We start from the raw sequence: 18182 nt of genomic DNA, 5'->3' as shown, positions 1-18182 counted from the left end.
TGCATTACATTACAATGAGAGTTTAAGCAAGTGTCATTTTAGTAAAACACTGACTTAAATTATAGTTGTATGTAGTTGATTTATGCTAATGAAAAACATTACGTGTTTGAAAAACAATAAAACTCCCGATAAATCTTACATAAACGTATTTTTGTAACAGCAACAGATCAAATTGTTTCTCCGTTATAAAAAGTACTCAAACTACCTTTGATTAGGATTGGTTTTCTTTTTTTCCACCCCCCTTATTTTCATTGCATCCTTTTTTTTTTAAACTACGCAAAGAATGTTCTAGCAGATCCGTGTAATTGAGAGTTTGTTTAGTTGTCCCTAGAAAAGACAATACTATGTCCTCATGTTCCATTATCATTCCTCAGAAAGAACACCAGAATATGTTTTTTATATACTTTAATGACTTTGAGGAATGTTAATACACATAAAGCAGTTACATGCAAATAATGAGAATATTGCATTTTATGCATGAACTTTGTAAATATGATTATGGCCATCCAAAGAAAGTTATACTTCTGTTTAATAGATAACTAGTAGTTATTATGGTTAGACTGACTCTGTTAGATGAAGATCATAGTTCATCTTTAAAAATAAAATATAACAAAACAAAGTATCAGTGTGTCAACCTTACTTGCAATGAAAGTTGTTTAATGTATCTAATATTCAACATTTTATGGTGTCCTTGTTACATGTTACATGTACTTACTATTATAATAACAATAAATTATACATAATTACATGCAGGTAACCGAAAACCAAACCCTAATCATATAGCAGATACATATAGTTAATTAATATATCGGTACTTAAATGTATAATTACACTGTAACAAGTGAACCTTAAAATAAAGTGTAAAGTGTTTACTTTAATTTACTTTACTGTAATTTAACTGGTTGAATTGTCTGTTACTAGGCATAGATATAGATCTAAAGTGCTATGCACTGATGTTTCAGTAAGTTTAAAATTTCCTCTCTTGTGTTGATTATCTCCAGAGCTCTCTCAGCTCCGATTGTAATTGCAAGCCAGGACTTGATTGGCTCTTCAGTTGTTGGCTTTGGGCCAGCAGACTTTCTCCATATAATAGAGGGAAGCCGGACGACAGCTTCTAAAAGAGAGAGCAGACAACAACTCTTGGTGGTGGACTAACTGTGCAAACCTAAAGTCAACAGCTCAGAAAATGTGTAAAGGATTAGCTGCCCTGCCCCAGACATGTCTGGAAAGGTAAGATCTTCAAAGCATTTTAGCATCATGGATTAACTTAAAATGTACCCCATGATACATTAGTTAGATAAATCGGTTGGCAGCCTCCTTTGGGAATCAGTGCTTTGTTCTGGTCTGGAGCAGCTGGGAATTCTCAAAATACCATTTTGAGAAAGTCTGTATGGTGTTTTTTACAAGGTTTAGGTAGTGAGTATAGATCATTGTATATGGGAAGACTTTATTCATTGTATGGCCTCAGAGTTGTATTTTGGTTAAACATTTTTATATCCAACATAAATTTTATAAAAACTGAAGGATTGTATCTGTTGTATTGTAAATTTGTATTGTATTGTACATTTTAAGTTTGTCTTATTTTCTATTTAGATACATTTAAATGTATTTTATTTATTTATTTATTTTTTCTCTGAAAACATCAAGGTTCCTCAGTATTATCAAAATCCAGAACACCCTCTACTTTGTTTAGTTCTCTGTTCATAACGAGATTTGGAGTAGAATTCCTGAGAACAGACTTTAAGTATAGCAATGAGGACATTTATTGAGACTATTGAGTCATTTTCTGATCAAACAACGTGTTATTGGCTCATTCGTTGTGTAAACATATGTTTATCACTGTTCTTGGCTTTGGTCTTAATGCTTGGCCCAGGGCCTGGAGTACTTCGGAAAAGTGTATTTGTACATCAGAAAGACAGTTTTAAGATGGTAACATGAGGTGGTTTATAACGTTGCATTATATAATTATATATATAATAAGCTGAGAAATGTGTGCATTGATGTCAGTATTTTTGGAGCAGTAGATCTGTCTGTGGCAGCAAGATGTTCATGAAACCTCAACAAATCACCAAGTTTGTTGACGTCACTTAATCCACAGTCATCTGGGAGGAATATGTGTTTTTTTTTTGTTTGTTTTTTTTTATCACAAAACCGCACAAAAGGATATTGCATCTGTTTTTAACTCTACAGGTAGTGTGAAATAGTTCTGAATAGGTGTGAACTGTAAACCTTCAACACGTGTTAATTTATTGTCTCATCTGTCAAAATGTGGTAATTACTGTATTGATGACAGCTGTACAAGTCAATAATAAAAGCGTTCTATAGCTGACGTGCAAAAGGATAAAAAGACTAAACTAAACAAATTATCATTCTCTGAAAACAATATGTGCACTTTGAGAGAAGAAAATAGATGTCACTAGGCTTATACTATATAATCTGTTGACAGGTATGTTGTACATTTTGGAAATATCCTCGACATTTGTTTTGAAATTCAATTCATACATAACATGAATCATTTATTAGTATATGTTAAAAGCGCTAATGGACATCTGTATGGATTTGTGTTTGTGCTGTCTTCAGGGCTAAGGAGATCAAGACTAAATTGGGAACTCTGCTTCAGAAGCCAGAGAATTCCATCGACCTTATTGTCCCCTACCAAGAAAAGCCTGAGAAGAAACCAGAGAAGCTTCAGAAGTGAGTTCCTGTTGGCTCCGTTAACTTTACCCCTGATGTTTTTGCTTCCTCTCTCTTTTTCTTTTCCCTACTGATGAGGACTTCAGCTCTGCATGTGTCTCCTCACACGCCTCACATGCTCATTTAGACCAAAATGTTTAAGTATACAAAAAGCTTGTCACCATTCATTTACATATATTTTTTTAAGTTTCAAAATATACCCGACCCGACCTTTTGAAATTAAAGGTGATGATTTGATTTATGTTTTCGGGTAGAAACTCTCCACCTAAAACGGTGGAAATCATCTCAGGATGTTTGTTTGGTGTTTTCAGGTGGAAATCATTCACCTGAAATGGTGGAAATCATCCACCATGATGTTTAAAGAAGGATGGTTTGATGTTTATAATAGTTATCCTGAGATGCTTTCCGCCTTTAAGTGCAAACAGAACATTTCGGAAGCTCAATTTAGCTCTGTTTTAAAGAGTGTCTCAAGGGTCTCCAAATTGGTAACTAATGGTGCTTACTGGGCAAAGAGGTATATCCAACGTGCTCATGTTGTCAGGATAAAAAGGCCTTTATTCCACAGGCCATTGAGTATCTTAATGTCATTTTTCAAGCACATTTTGACTAACAAGCCTTCTTCAGGGTGCATTTCTATATTCCCTGCAATATATTTTATGTCTTTGTAGTTAAATGCTGCTGTTCACCAAAATTTACATTTACGTGGGTTTTAAAGAATCTAAATCACTTATTACCCCATCAATTAGCAGCTTGTATTGTAGGTAACTATTTGTAAGTATTCTGCTGTAGTTTACTTGAGAATTACGAGGTTCTTACTTGGGAAGCTACAGCAAAGTAGCAAAGTTCAGTGTGAATTCATAAAAAAAACACGAGAATAAGAGCACATTAACTACCTATTCATCTATTAATGCCCATAATTACACAGATTACCAGACGTCACTAAAAGGTGGACGTGTAGAGAAAAGGGCTGAAGAGTAGAGAGCAAGGGAGTCAGAGAGAAAAAAATTAGGAAGGCCATGTTAGTACATCCTGTAATGGAAAACTGCAAGAGTCTGTTTATAATGAAAATTGTGTCCAAATTGACCATAAAAACATTTGCAGACCACTTCAGCTCCCTTTTACTTGCGTAATGTTGTTAATAGAGTTGTATTTTTTCAGGCAGAAAAAAAACTAAATTAAATATCCCAAGCACAAGATGAGACGTGCACAGAAAACACAGTTACATCAGTAATCAAGTTGAGCCAAAAGACTTGGATAATATCTATTTAGACAAGAAATGTGGAAATAAAATTAAATTAGCCTATAACAATTTCTTTCGCAGATCATTCACTTTTTTTGGTTATCATTGCTATCTGTGTAAGTAGGAGTGTAACGTAACAGTACACGTATTCATACCGAAAATTGTCAGGTCTTTCGGTTCAGTAAGCATGTGTACCGAACAAATCATACTTTTTTTTTCAGGAATTCAGGCAATTAATGCCGTTTGGAAGATAAGAGGCAGAAAGTATCTAAACAAGATGTCAGACTGGAACAGAAAGTATCAGTAGAGAGTTAGAGAGGATAACTGTTTAGGGGGAGGAAGCGAAGATGAAACCACAGCAGGAGGGTGAGAGTGAACGCAAGTTACGTCGAAAAAGTGACATGTGGAGGGGTATGTGATGTGTCAGGATATATGTTGAGGTTAAGAGTGAGGAGGAAGTGATCTGAGGTGTGCAGTGGAGTAACCAGCACATGATCAGTGGAGCAGTGTCTTGTGTAAATAAGGTCCAGTTGGTTGCCTGATTTGTGAGTAGATTTGTAGTTAGCACTCTCTTGAGATCAAAAGAGGCAAGCAGAGTGTGGAAGTCTGCAGCCTGAGGTTTATCTAGGTGGATGTTGAAGTCTCCAAGTAAGACTAAGGGAGTACCATCCTCTGGAAAGGTTGAGAGCAATAAATAGAATTCTTTCACAAAGTTACCTAGTGATCCTGGAAGACGATAAACAACTACAAAATGGATTTTTAGAGGGTAGGTAATAGTAACCGAATGTGATTCAAAGGAGCTGTTGATACTCAGAGATGGTAAAGGAGTAAATTTCCAATTATTAGAGATGAGCAGACCAGTACCTCCACCTCTTCCAGTCAAACGGGGGGGTGGGAAAAGAAGAAATTATTGGAGAGTGCTGCAGGTGTAACATTGTCCTCTGGTTTGATCCAGGTCTCTGTCAGGGCCATGGGGGTTAACCTTGAATGACTAGTAATGGAAGTAATGAAATCAGCTTTCCAGAGACCAATAGAAAAAGAAAGTAATGTATTAGCAGACATAGGCAAAGTGCGCAGGTAGATAAGATTGCGCTGTCTGCGAGTGGTAGTGATAGTATTGATCTGGAAACACATAGTAAGAATAGGTTATATAAACTAAAACAGAAGTGAAACAAGTAGTAGGAATGAGGATAATTAAAAATCGATACTTTTGTCTTTTGCCGGTTTCCCTGCCCGGTTGAGTCGCACGGTAGAGTCGATGGTCTTTACGCTCTTCGGTCTTTACACGACGGCTGCAGCGACCGCTACCGCGGTATAATAACCTTTTTTTATACCCATCTAACAAATCCCTATTTGAATTCAGCTGAACCCACTTTCCTGTTTATCACAAAAAAATGGCCAAGCAAGTGCAGACACTGACAAGATACGCGATACAGTATGAGACCAAACGCGGTTTCAGCAAGTCTCAACACAGTAAACAAAATAAACGTTTCCTAGCAACGGCAACTGCGCTAAACACTAATGAGACAAGTAAATACACTTACGAGCTGATTTTAACTTCCGCGGATAGACTGCTTCTCTTAAAGACTATTTCTTTACACTGCCTTCTGCTGGCGCTTGAACCCACTTTCCTGTTTATCACAAAAAATGGCCAAGCAAGTGCAGACACTGACAAGATACGCGATACAGTATGAGACCAATATATATGTATATATAGATATATATATATTAGCTATTCATATATATATACAGTATATATATATATATATATATATATATATATATATATATATATATGTTTAGTATTTTTTCCTCCTGCTGAATGTACCATACCATCATGTTTGTGTACCCTTGCACCCGTAAGTATCATATTTCTGGACCACATGTGTAATTTTACATGTATACCATTATTACAGTGATTGTGTATGGAAACAGCTTGTTGGCCATATCCAAAGGGTAATACAACTAAGTGAAACAATCTGCTTGTTTTGTTCAGACCCACGTCTGAAGAAGCAGTCCAGTGGCGTGAGGCCCTTGATAAGGTCATTTCCAACAGCTGTAAGTATGATTTTTATTTATGTCCATTCGGTTGCATTTTACATCTTAAAAGTTCTTCCAGGCAATCATTTGAGGGTTTAGTTTATCAGTTGACTATGCAAAACACATTTTAAAACTTTGTTTATATTTGACAGTTTAGAACCTCTGGAGGTCTGTTATGTTGCACTAATGCACTTGATTCGGTATGCATAAACAGCTTGTACTTGAACGGACACATTGACCTTTAAAAGCTACGCATCTACGAGAATATTCCTAACAGTAGTTTATATCTATAAAAAAAGCATGCATACATAAATATTTTCTAAATGACTTACAGACTTAGTGTTTTCAAGTAGAGCTAACTATAATTACTAGAAAATTTTAAAAGAAAATTGTTTGCTTCATTTATTGTTTTTTCAATTGAGGATGTCCTCATAAGTTTACTTTTTAGTTTGTGTGTATTCTAGGAACATTTCTAAGTATAGAATTGCACACACCTAATTATTTGACAATCCTTATTGAAATTAAAGCTGCACTACATAAGTTGTCACTTGTGGTTGAAATAAAAATTGAAAGGTTATCATTGCTCTTCTTTTCATGGATATTTCTGATGCAAGATTCCAAGAAAATCCTATGAGAAGTATATCCAAAAAATTACCTGCCATAATAGCCATACCATATTTTCTCACTTTACAAGCATGCAAAGATGCAAAGATAAATTAGGTAAACCTGAAATATGCCACCAAATTGAACTTGATTGTTCAAAATATAAATTATCATTGTATGCTTAAGACCTGTTCACACCAAAGATAACTGGTTTTAAAAATAATTTTAAAAGAACAGCAAAGTCCGTGCCACAACTATAATGATAACAGATGAATGACTTGTTTGAGCATTCAATGCAGCAAACAGCAAGAATGTTATCATCTGTTGTTGTGAACACTAATATATTTATCATTATATTTATCATTCTTGGTGTAAATGGGTCTTTGCTTTGTGAATCTGCATAAGTACAGAACACAGTCTGAACAACGATTGCTTCTGTAGTCCAGCTTTACAGTGTATTCAGCAGTAAAGTATTAAACTCTTCTTTATCATTGTAAAAGCAATTTTCTGATTCGTTGTTGGTTCTTTACAAAAAAACAAACACAAGCAAACCCATAAAAACAAAATGTCAAAAAGATCCTTTGTCTACACAGAAGGGCTGAATTAGTCAATTATAGTTGGGAAAACAAATCTTTGTTATTCATTTAGTTATTTGTTTCAAGGCCAGTTTGTTATGTTTAATTGTAACAATATGCCTTGGAAAATTTGTTCATTTTATTTTAGAGTGGATTGTTTGCAGATTAGCATAATCAGTCCATACTTCATTTTTTTATTATTATTCAATGATAAGAGAATTTATTTTGTGTTGACACTGCTGAAAAACTCTATTATGTGCTTTGAAGGTAATTTAACCTAAATGTTGCTTATCTTTTTATCACTGTTTGTTAAAATCATTCCTACACAAACAATTGCAAGTCTTAAAATAAATCTGCATTGAATAGTGAATAATTACTTTGATTGATCCACAGAGGTGAATCATGTAGTACTTGAATACTACTGTTATGCAACATGGACTCATGGGGGATTGCATTAAGGGCTGTGTGCCCTAGGCATGCACGGCGGTAATGTTTGGATAAGGATGTTAAGAGCTGGTGAGACCGGGGTCTCTGGTGGCAGCGTGTCACCAACACATTAGCACAAAAACAACACACAAAGCTGTACTCACTCTAATAGCTTTTCCACATTTTTAATTCCATAGATGGCCTGGCCACCTTCAAGAGCTTCCTCAGATCGGAGTTCAGCGAGGAGAATATTGAATTCTGGGAGGCTTGTGAAGACTTCAAAAAGACCAAGTCCCCCCTGAAAATGGCCATCAAAGCTAACAAGATTTATGAGGACTTCATTCAGACCGGTGGGCCCAAAGAGGTTTGTTTGTTTTGCCATTGTTTTTTTGTTGTTGTTGTTGTTTTTGTTTGTTTGTTTTTTCATGGTAATCACACTTAGATTTACTGTTCAGATAAAAGGCACAGTGCTTCAGAGGTAGAAGGAAGCAGTTCTCCATCAGACTCGTTATTCATCTCCTGTGAAAATATGTTTCATATCAGCTGTTTAGATCACTGTATTAACGCTGAGGCCAATGTTCTCCCCCCTAAATGTCCCCAAGGAGCTATAAAAAAAAACTTGAAAATGGAGTATCTGTCATTTTTGTTTAGTTTTTTTCAGTTTAATGAACTGTGATTAAAATAAATTGACCTTTAGGACATTGAGAAAGGTTATTAGAGCTCCACATTACCATAGATTTCCACTGAGGTATTGCTCCTTCAAGTTATTTTTTTAGGTCAACATAAGCTTGTAAATGACATTTTCAGGAATATTGTTTTAACTACATGATTGCTGGTTACTTATATTTGATATTTCAGCACCATAGGCTATATATACTGTAACTTAATAAAGATGCAGTTTTCCACTTGAGTTTTTGCCAGGTCATTTCATAGAATTTTTCTAATAGCCAAAAGGTTGTAGGTTCTAACCCTGTGCCAATAAAAGCCACTTTTAAACCAACACTGTTAAAAAATAATTAAGTGAATGATCATGTTGCATAAAAACAAAACGTTTGCATCAGGACGTTTGCACAGCCGTGTGCTAAGGTTTAAAGTATAGTTATGTAACAGCCATGAGAGAACACACACATGCAAACCTTGATAAATGTAACAATAACCATTTGTTTCTTAGCGATCATAACGATTTTTAAAATCAGTGAAATGTAAACAGTATCTCATTGACATTTTATATATAACTTTTTTTCTAATTCTGTGATTGTTTCCGCATCAACAAAATTATTTTTTAGCTCTGTTCATTCAATATTATGATCAAACACTTTGATTGCACATATTACAATAAAACAAAACTAAATCTAAATACATTTAAATATAAAACAGTAATAATAAAAGCACTTATTCAAAACGAATGGAAAAAGTCATGCACACTATTGCTGCTTACAAAAATGTAATAAATAACACAACTTAAAGACTTCTGAGGTATTTTTCTATATCAGGTTATGTAAGGAAATTGATATGGTCATGATGATGCGTAGTAAAAAAGTTAAAAATTAATTGTTGTTGTTGTTGTTCAACAACAACAACAATTCTTGTTTACTTCTTTTTTTTTAAGTAAAAAAGAATACAATTCTCTAATCAGGCCTATATTCGTAAAAACTGCAGGGAATCAGTCAAATTGGATGACTTCGTTCCAGAAGACTGACTGCTCCACAGCCCCCCTAGAGTGCTGAGAAACTGTCAGAGTTGAAATAATGTGTTTTTTACTCATAATTTTTGTCCAATTTGAAGCATTTTGTGACTGACTTTTACACACTTCCTCCTTATCACCAATATCATGCTTTTAGGTGAACATCGACCACTTCACCAAAGATGTGACTCTGAGGAACCTGGTGGATCTTTCTCCCTCCACCTTCGAGCTGGCTCAGAGCCGGATCTACACCCTGATGGAGAAAGACTCCTTCGGTCGGTTCCTGCAGTCTGAGCAGTACCAGGAACTCCTCAAGTAAACTGACTTGTCCAGCTGCAGGGAGACTCGTTACTTTGGTCATAAATTTATGTCACAGAAAACTATTTTACTCAAAGTCTTTACTATACACTTTTTGACACATTTCTAAGCTAAACGATACCAAAGTTGGTGAAAGTGGAAAACATCGGGCACGGTTGCAATATCTCCCTGCAGCTGCTGAACTGGCCCACTGCTCAGAAGAACATCTTAACATATATTGTTAAAACTAACGTGATTCCTGCCCAGTGCTCTGAATGTCAAAGTCAAGAACTTCAATAAAAGAAGTTGATTAGGGTTTAAGACGCAGTATTGCTCCTTATAAAAGTGTGATTTGTCAGTAGCAAACATTTTAATTTGTACAAGTGCAAAATGGCAAGGATTTGAAGCGCCTCTTAAAATCTTGTGTATATGTCCTATTAATTGTCACACTCTTTTCTGACCCTTGTAGACTAAATAAAGACTAAAACTGATCCCCACTTGTAATTTATGGCTTTTCGGGATAAGTGCAGAAGTGGTTCATGTACTTTCGATGAGGACGTTCTGACCTGAGCGCCTAAGCAGCATGTTCATCCAGGGGAACAGGCTGGGGAATGGGAACGGGAGAGTGTGGGCTTTTTCTTGGAAATGTCTGTGTTAACATTAAAATGACCAAATGGTAAACCAATGGAAATAATGGGGAACAACCCACTTAGTATTGAAAGCTTGACTATAATTCAAAGCTTTAAAAAAAAAAGTGTGACATGTTAAGATGCACTCCAGTCTCTGGGAACTTGTTGTTTGGATTACCGCTATTTGAAAGTTGCTAAAATGGGAATATCAAGTAGGAGATTATAGGAGATTATAGGAGAATCTCTATAAAGCACTGGACACATTATTTTTTATTCTAACGGTAATGTTTATTCCCATGCCACTTTAAAAGCAGAACACATTTAGATTAAGTCATGGAAACCCCAAACATCCGAGTGTTTTTTCTGTCTTTCCACAGCAACCATTTATAAGAATACCATAAATATATACACACTGTAAGATCTATAAACTATTATACTCTGAACAAGAATGATTGCTGACAAATGTTATTGAAGTTAACATCTATTATTTGCTTTTAGCATGTGCAGCCAGTCATGAGTTGCAAGTCAAGTTATTGCAGACAGAAAGGCATAACAAATATATGTAACCCACATGTGTGATATTTAGTGTTTTGTTTTGTTTTTTGCATGTTTTTATTTACAGTTTTTTTTCAGCTGCTCACACACATTTTCAAAACTTTGCCTCCTTTTTGTCAAAACTTTACACACGAATCCAAGAATTGCACACACAAAATGCAAAATGCCTCACATCTCTTGGAAAATGTAGCACTGCATTCAAAATATCACAAACACATCTCAAAAGCAAACATTTGCAAACACCTTTAACGCCATAAAAATAATTCCTTATACACAAAGAATTGTGTTTTGTGTTTTGCAAAAAGTGTTTAATGAAATTGAAAACTGAGTCTAAGGCCAAGAATTAGTGTATGGTTTTGCAGATTTGGTGTGTGGTTCTGGTGTTTGAGTTTCAGGTTTCAGAAATGATGTGACAAGTAAAGATTTTTTGTGTAAGTAGTTGAAAAAAACTGTAAAGTGTGTTTCACTGACACATATATTCTTGCATGTTTCTTTATTAAACTGTGTGTAGCTATGTCACCAAATCTAATAGCATTCATTCATACATGAGCAGTGGTAGGTGCTTCCAGAAGTCCTTACTGATGTTCCAAAAGCAAATTATTAGTTCACTGCAGGACAGGTTTAGTTTAATATGGCTATCAATAACTAGGCATCTCCAACGTAAAGTAAATTACATAAAGTAAATAAAGCTCCCTGTCTGTGTAATTCACAAATGCGAATTATGCACTGTACAATCAGATGACTGACCTTTAAACAGAGTATGTTTTCTGTAAAGACAACAGGCTTGTGTACTAATAGTGAAATGTTTATTTGCAAAGGCTAGCACTGCTAATACAGGAGCTTGAGCTCTTGAAGCTCCGCCCTGTTCTCCGGGAGCACCAGCTCATTTGCATTAAAGCAACATACTCAAAATCAGAGAGTTTTGGCTCACACCCTAAAAGTGTCAATTTTAACAAGCTATAAAAAATTATCTGTCGGGTATTTTGAGCTAAAACTTCACATACACACTTATTTTACATTTTGTAAAAAGGAGCATAATAGGTCCTCTTTAAATAATAATGCAACTGTTTCCTGACATCCAGCACAGCAAGCTCTCTCGTCTATTTCATTTAGCCACTCGTCCAGAGTGTTTTATTCACACAACCATGATAAGATGAGTGGATCAGTGTGAAGAATAGAAAGATATAAGACAGAGGAAGAGAGAAGTGGAAAATTGAGATGAAGCAGATGAGCGATGAGAGGTTGCCAAAATAAACAATGTCAGATGCAAACATGTTCACATTCATTACCACTCTCATTCCTAGAAATAGACGTATGACTCATGACTGGGGGATAAACCCCTTGTGTACTGGCGGAACCGAAAAGACATTTCTTCAACCATTACTGAGTTGCATCAAAAAGGCACCCTTTTCATAAATGCCAAACAACAGAGCATATCCATTTTGCTTTGCCCAGACTATAGGTCGGGATCAGCAAAACAGTTCTTAATTAAATTGTTTTTGTTGTGCTGCATTTATCAAAGACATACAAGGACATAACGCATTTCGTTTAAACAGCAAATGCTCGCATTCCAATTAATCTCTGCTTAAACAAGGTTAAATCCTTTCGAACATTATGTTATGACAAGGCAAACAGAATATTAAATTAATCCAGTGGAAAAGTACAAAATCATATACAGTAGACCAAATTAGTATTTGGACACTGAGCCACATTTAAAATTGTCTAAATGTATTTGTATAAGGGTACATTTACATGACAACAAAGTACTAAAACGTTCCCTCTGCATTTTTGTTTCACGTATAGTAGAGGACACTGTTGTCAAAACAATCACCACTCACACGGATCCACAAAAACAGCTAAAGTCACTGTATTATGCATGCCAGACCAGTAGTTGGCAATGGCACTTTGGACAGAAATATTATGCACATATACCTTTAGACTGAACACACATTCATGTTTTGTAGTTTACAAATAGATGATAATGGTATTGTTTACAAAAACTTGCATTTTCAGACCACCCAACGCTGTTGTCATGTAAATGAATGGCCAAAACACATTTTAGTTGAAAATGGTGCCCCGCCTTAGATAAAAATAAAAAAAAGGTAAAAAAACAAAAAAACACCAATTGTCATTTGCAAAAAAAATATAAATATATATAGTGGTGTGAAAAAGTGTTGAACCCCCCCCCCCCCATCCTGATTTTTTCTTTAATGTTTCAGATCAAACAAATGTAAATATTAATCAAAGATAACACAAGTAAACACAACATGCAGTTTTTGAATGAAGTTTTTTTATTATGAAGGGAAAACAAAATCCAAACCCACATGGCCCTGTGTGAAAAAGAGCTTGCCCCCTAAACCTAATAACTGGTTGGACCACCCTTAGCAGCAACAACTGCAATCAAGCGTTTGCGATAACATGCAATGAGTCTGTTACAGCGCTGTGGAGGAATTTTGGCCCACTCATCTTGGCAGAATTGTTGTAATTCAGCCACATTGGAGGGTTTGAGCATGAACCGCCTTTTTAAGGTCATGCCACAGCATCTCAATAGGATTCAGGTCATGACTTTGACTAGGCCACTCCAAAGTCTTCATTTTGTTTTTCTTCAGCCATTCAGAAGGGGATTTGCTGGTGTGTTTTGGATCATTGTCCTGCTGCAGAACCCAAGAGGTCACGAACAGATGGCCGGACATTGTCCTTCAGGATTTTTTGGTAGACAGCTGAATTCATGGTTCCATTTATCACAGCAAGTCTTCCAGGTCCTGAAGCAGTAAAACAGCTCCAGACCATTACATTACCACCACCATATTTTACTGTTGGTATGATGTTCTTTTTCTGAAATGCTGTTACTTTTACAGCAGATGTAATGGGACACACACCTTCCAAAAAGTTCAACTTTTGTCTCGTCAGTCCACAGAGTATTTTCCCAAAAGTCTTGGGGATCATCAAGATGTTTTCTGGCAAAACTGAGACGAGCCTTTATGTTCTTTTTGCTCAGCAGCGGTTTTCGTCTTGGAACTCTGCCATGCAGGCCATTTTTGCCCAGTCTCTTTCTTATGGTGGAGTCATGAACACTGACCTTAACTGAGGCAAGTGAGGCCTGCAGTTCTTTTAGATGTTGTCGTGGGGTCTTTTGTGATCTCTTGGAGGAGTTGTTGCTGCGCTCTTGGGGTAATTTTGGTCGGCCGGCCACTCCTGGGAAGGTTCACCACTGTCCCATGTTTTCACCATTTGTGGATAATGGCTCTCACTGTGGTTCGCTGGAGTCCCAAAGCTTTAGAAAAGGCTTTATAACCTTTTCCAGACTGATAGATCTCAATTACTTTCTTTCTCATTTGTTCCTGAATTTCTTTGGATCTCAACATGATGTGTAGCTTTTGAGGATCTTTTGGTCTACTTTACTTTGTCAGGCAGGTCCTATTTAAGTGGTTTCTTGATTGTGAACAGGTGTGGCAGTAATCAGGCCTGGGTGTGGCTAGAGAAACTGAACTCAGGTGTGATAAACCACAGTTATGTTTTAACGGGGGGGGCAAACACTTTTTCACACAGGGCCATGTGGGTTTGGATTTTGTTTTCCCTTCATTAAAAAAAACCCTTCATTTAAAAACTGCATGTTGTGTTTACTTGTGTTATCTTTTAATTTTTAACTTGTTTACTTGTGTTATCTCAAATTTAAATTTAAATTAGTTTGATGATCTGAAACATTAAAGTGTGACAAACATGCAATAAAATAAAAAATCAGGAAGGGGGCTAACACTTTTTCACACCACTGTATATATATATATATAGAGAGAGAGAGAGAGAGAGAGGGAGATAGATGCTTTTCCCTGTGTTAAATTTACTTTTCTGCAATATTTTGGCAATTACGTTTGCCCTTACACTATTGGTCTCAATATTGACTGATGTGATAATGGATGCACACTATTAAAAATACTTTTGTTTATGTTTTTGAAAGAAGTCTCTTATGCAGATCAAAGCTGCATTTATTTTTGTAAAAAAAAAAAAAGAATAAACAGTATACAGTATATATGCTTTTATATAAAGTATAAAAGTATATTGTGAAATATAATTACTATTTTAAATAACATTTCTGTGTAATTTTATGTATTTTTTTTATTAAAATGTTTTTTTTTATTAAAATGTTTTTTTTTACATTTAATTTATTCTTAATATGGCAAAGCTGAATGTTCAGCAGTCATTATGTCATCACTGTCATTGATGAATAAAACTATTAATACATTTTTATTTAATTTAAAAAGTAATCATTTGGAGTTTTTTTAAGTAATAAGAAACCATTAAAAAGGCTTATTGATTTCAAAGTTTTACACAGCTGGAGTGTCAAACAGTCAAATTAACACAGAACATTTTCTCCTGAAAATGATCAAATGATTTCATCTTAATTTTTTTAACAGTATGTTATTTTTATCATTTCAATTAACTTGCTATCGGGAAATGTTTTGTTTTTGAAACAATGTGTTTGTGCCGCTTTAAAATAAATGCCACGGGGTTTGAAATTTTGTTATAATGCAAATATATGCATTATGTGTTCAAATACTTTTATGGCCACTGTACATATCTGTATATCCGTTCACAAATAGCCTGTCCATTCACATGCCAAATTTGGCAGTGCTCATTCGACACGACTGTGGTGGTGTTATGTGGTGAAGCTATGTACAACGGTCACGTTTCTTTCCATACCAGGGCCAAACAATATTACATCTTATCCAGGTGTTAACACCAGTCTTACGACAGCTGGAGCTGCAGCTATAACAAGGTACAAGAGTGTGAGTGTGTGTGTGTGTGTGTTTGTGTGTGTGTGTGTGTGTGTGTGTGTGTGTGTGTGTGTGTACCAGGCTGCTAATCATGCCCTTATGGCACAATAATGTTGTTCCTGTTATTTGCGCATGCACACAAATGGAAATAAATGTGGCTCGTACACACAAAAACAAAACCAGAAACCAGATAATGACTGCGCAGGGCTCAGATGGAAGGAGAGATAATGCTCTCCAAATACTCACTTCATATGGTCATTTGTGTACTAAAACCAGACCGCTCTCATTAAAGAGACAGCTGTGAGTTTGCACTGTTTTTGATGGCTACCAAGATTGTAATGTAAATTCTAGGAAACCTAAATATTGAACTGGTAAGTTTGGCTTATAAAACAGTTGTTGTTGTTTTTCTTTCAGCAAATACCCAAAAATCCAAAACAATGTTATTATATTGATGCAGCTATTTCCTTAATGCATTTCATATACTATATAAAATTACAAAGCTGTCCCTACGGTGCCCTAAGGTGTTGGGTAAAAAGCTACATCTTTGCACTTTATTTACCCCTAAATGATACATATTAGTATTTTAAAGCAACTGTATTTGTTTTTTAACTTGAAATATCAGTTTCAGAATAATTCTGACAGCACACTGTCGTCTGTTCTGTTCTAAGCTTTCATCTATTTTGGACACAGCTTATGACTTCATTTAAATATCCTTGGAAAGCCCTATACTAGCACCAATAGCGCCTGGTTAAACTGGTCTGGAGTTGTTTAGTCAGTGCACTGAAAACCAACTCGGTTAATTCGGCCTCTAGTGTTTCCTTATTAATAGGTTTTCAGATGCAGTATACAAATATGGCTCATTCCTTTTTGGCTCAAGCAAGTTCATTGCTGTTCTGTGTGTATGTGTCTGCCATTTCAAAAGGTGCCCACTTCAATAACAATGATCAAACAGGCACTGCAGCACCTGAAGCGCCAGACCAGAGTATAATTACATCAAGCCCTGTGTTGAGCCATAATGAGCAGCCTGCTGTCCTGCAGCAAGATCCTGCCATGAAACAGAGAACACAGAACAGAGAACAGAGAGAGAAAGAGATAAATCAGTCAAGAAAAAAAAAACCTGTTCTCTGCTCTACCAGACGCTCATTTGCTCCTCTGTAACTGCGGGCAAAGGGAAAACATGTCAAGCAGTGTAGACGAGGGGTGATGAGAAGTCACACATTTCTTTTGGGAATGTAAAACAGCTATGCAGATGGTTATTGAATTGTTTTTGTAGGTTGTTTTTAGCAAATGTGAGCCCATAATGGGACTTGAGTAACTTTGTGAAATGTTTACCTATTATATTCAAAGCTGGATTGTCAACATAACTGTGATGTAATGGCAACCTCCATAATGACCTTCACTCAAAGTCATCAGCAACATCTCAATTTCACTAGCATTTTCCTTTGTGCTGAATTTAATTTAACAGGGTGCAAAGGGGCTGAAAGCCCCTCGGGGTAAAAAGGCCTTTTGAAAATATTTTGTCTCCAAAACACCAAATTAAAACGAGCACCACCACAACATTTTCCTAAACAACAGTTAGTTGCTATGCTCTGCAAAACATTATCTTATCCATGTGGTCACTAAATTTTCCATTTTAAATTTAATAATAATAATAATAATGTACCTTCAAATTTATGTAATTTAAAAAATATATATTTTAAACATCTATATAAACAGAATTATTGTGTGTGTGTGTGTGTGTGTGTGTGTGTGTGTGTGTGTGTGTGTGTGTGTGTGTGTGTGTGTGTGTGTGTGTGAGAAAAGTGCTGTTCATAACATTTATATTTTTGGCACACGATGTAGGGCATACAACTATTCTTTTTAATAAATTAGCCCTGGGTGTAGCATATTTATTTATTTAGGCAAATATGCATAGACCAAGTTTATATTATTAGGCTTGTTATAAATTGAGTCTTATGGTTTTCATGTTTGTTCAAAAGAATAAAATCATTGGTTTTTCAATAACCAATCAAATATTTTGAAGTGGGACACTAATTCAACACAAGATCCAATCTGTTTTAAAATGCCACTAGAAATACTATATAGTTGACAGGGGAGGAAGATGAAGGATGCCGATTCTGAAACAAATTGTTTTCCAAAAGTGAGAAGAAACAGCTTTGTTTTGAAGCATGTGCAAAGTGGGCTCAGTGACTGTGACAAACACAATCGAGAGTCATTTCCGAAACATGCCTTCAGCATTGTAGCTGTTGAATATACATTGTTTGTTAAAAGCAGGAAAATTATATTTGTTCCTATGAAGAATGTTCAAAATGAATTTGCTGAAGTTATTTCCCATATTTCTTTGATGATTTTACTCAGAAATCTTGTCCTACATTCATTTTGTCTCTATAAGCTGGTATTTTATACCATTTATGCCGCTCTATTTTATTTATATCCTGAATGTGGGGGTAAAAGCCCCCCATTATTCATTGCCTTTATTTTGAAATGATTTTCAGTAAAGCTTCTTTGATCATTTCTTTTCACAGTTGCTTCATCAATCATGTTTTCAATAATCATACACTTTGAAAAACTTTTCCTTTTTACCCTACAGCTCTGTGTGAGATATACAGCAATACTTTATATTAATAATTTTCACTCATTACTTCATTTGTGTTTATGTTTTTATTT

The 18182-nt window shown here is 35.5% G+C and overlaps 1 protein-coding gene across 2 annotated transcripts; it reads left to right on the top strand.

Moving 5' to 3' along the window:
* The first annotated feature begins 1001 nt into the window (after window positions 1-1001).
* On the top strand, window positions 1002-10050 carry LOC306878961 (regulator of G-protein signaling 5-like). 2 transcript variants are annotated; one of them, XM_079431597.1, is made up of 6 exons: window positions 1112-1230; window positions 2581-2694; window positions 5931-5992; window positions 7776-7942; window positions 9420-9589; window positions 9755-10050. In XM_079431597.1, exons 1-5 carry the CDS (start codon window positions 1187-1189, stop codon window positions 9579-9581), a joined length of 549 nt encoding a protein of 182 aa, XP_079287723.1. In that variant the 5' UTR covers window positions 1112-1186; the 3' UTR covers window positions 9582-9589; window positions 9755-10050. The 2 variants fall into 2 exon arrangements, with proteins under 2 accessions (XP_079287722.1, XP_079287723.1); XM_079431596.1 differs by having other exon boundaries at window positions 1002-1230; window positions 9420-10050.
* Window positions 10051-18182: the final 8132 nt, after the last annotated feature.

This window comes from Barbus barbus (assembly GCF_936440315.1).
Source record: "Barbus barbus genome assembly, chromosome: 13".
Lineage (NCBI taxonomy): Eukaryota > Metazoa > Chordata > Actinopteri > Cypriniformes > Cyprinidae > Barbus > Barbus barbus.
Note: the sequence above shows the minus strand (reverse complement) of the source record. Positions and strands in the feature narration are given on the sequence as shown.

Coding starts and splice junctions, on each gene's coding strand:
- LOC306878961 (XM_079431596.1), top strand. CDS start 1,187: ATGTGTAAAGGATTAGCTGCCCTGCCCCAGACATGTCTGGAAAG. Junction 1,231..2,580: donor CCCCAGACATGTCTGGAAAG/GTAAGATCTTCA, acceptor TGCTGTCTTCAG/GGCTAAGGAGATCAAGACTA. Junction 2,695..5,930: donor AAACCAGAGAAGCTTCAGAA/GTGAGTTCCTGT, acceptor TGTTTTGTTCAG/ACCCACGTCTGAAGAAGCAG.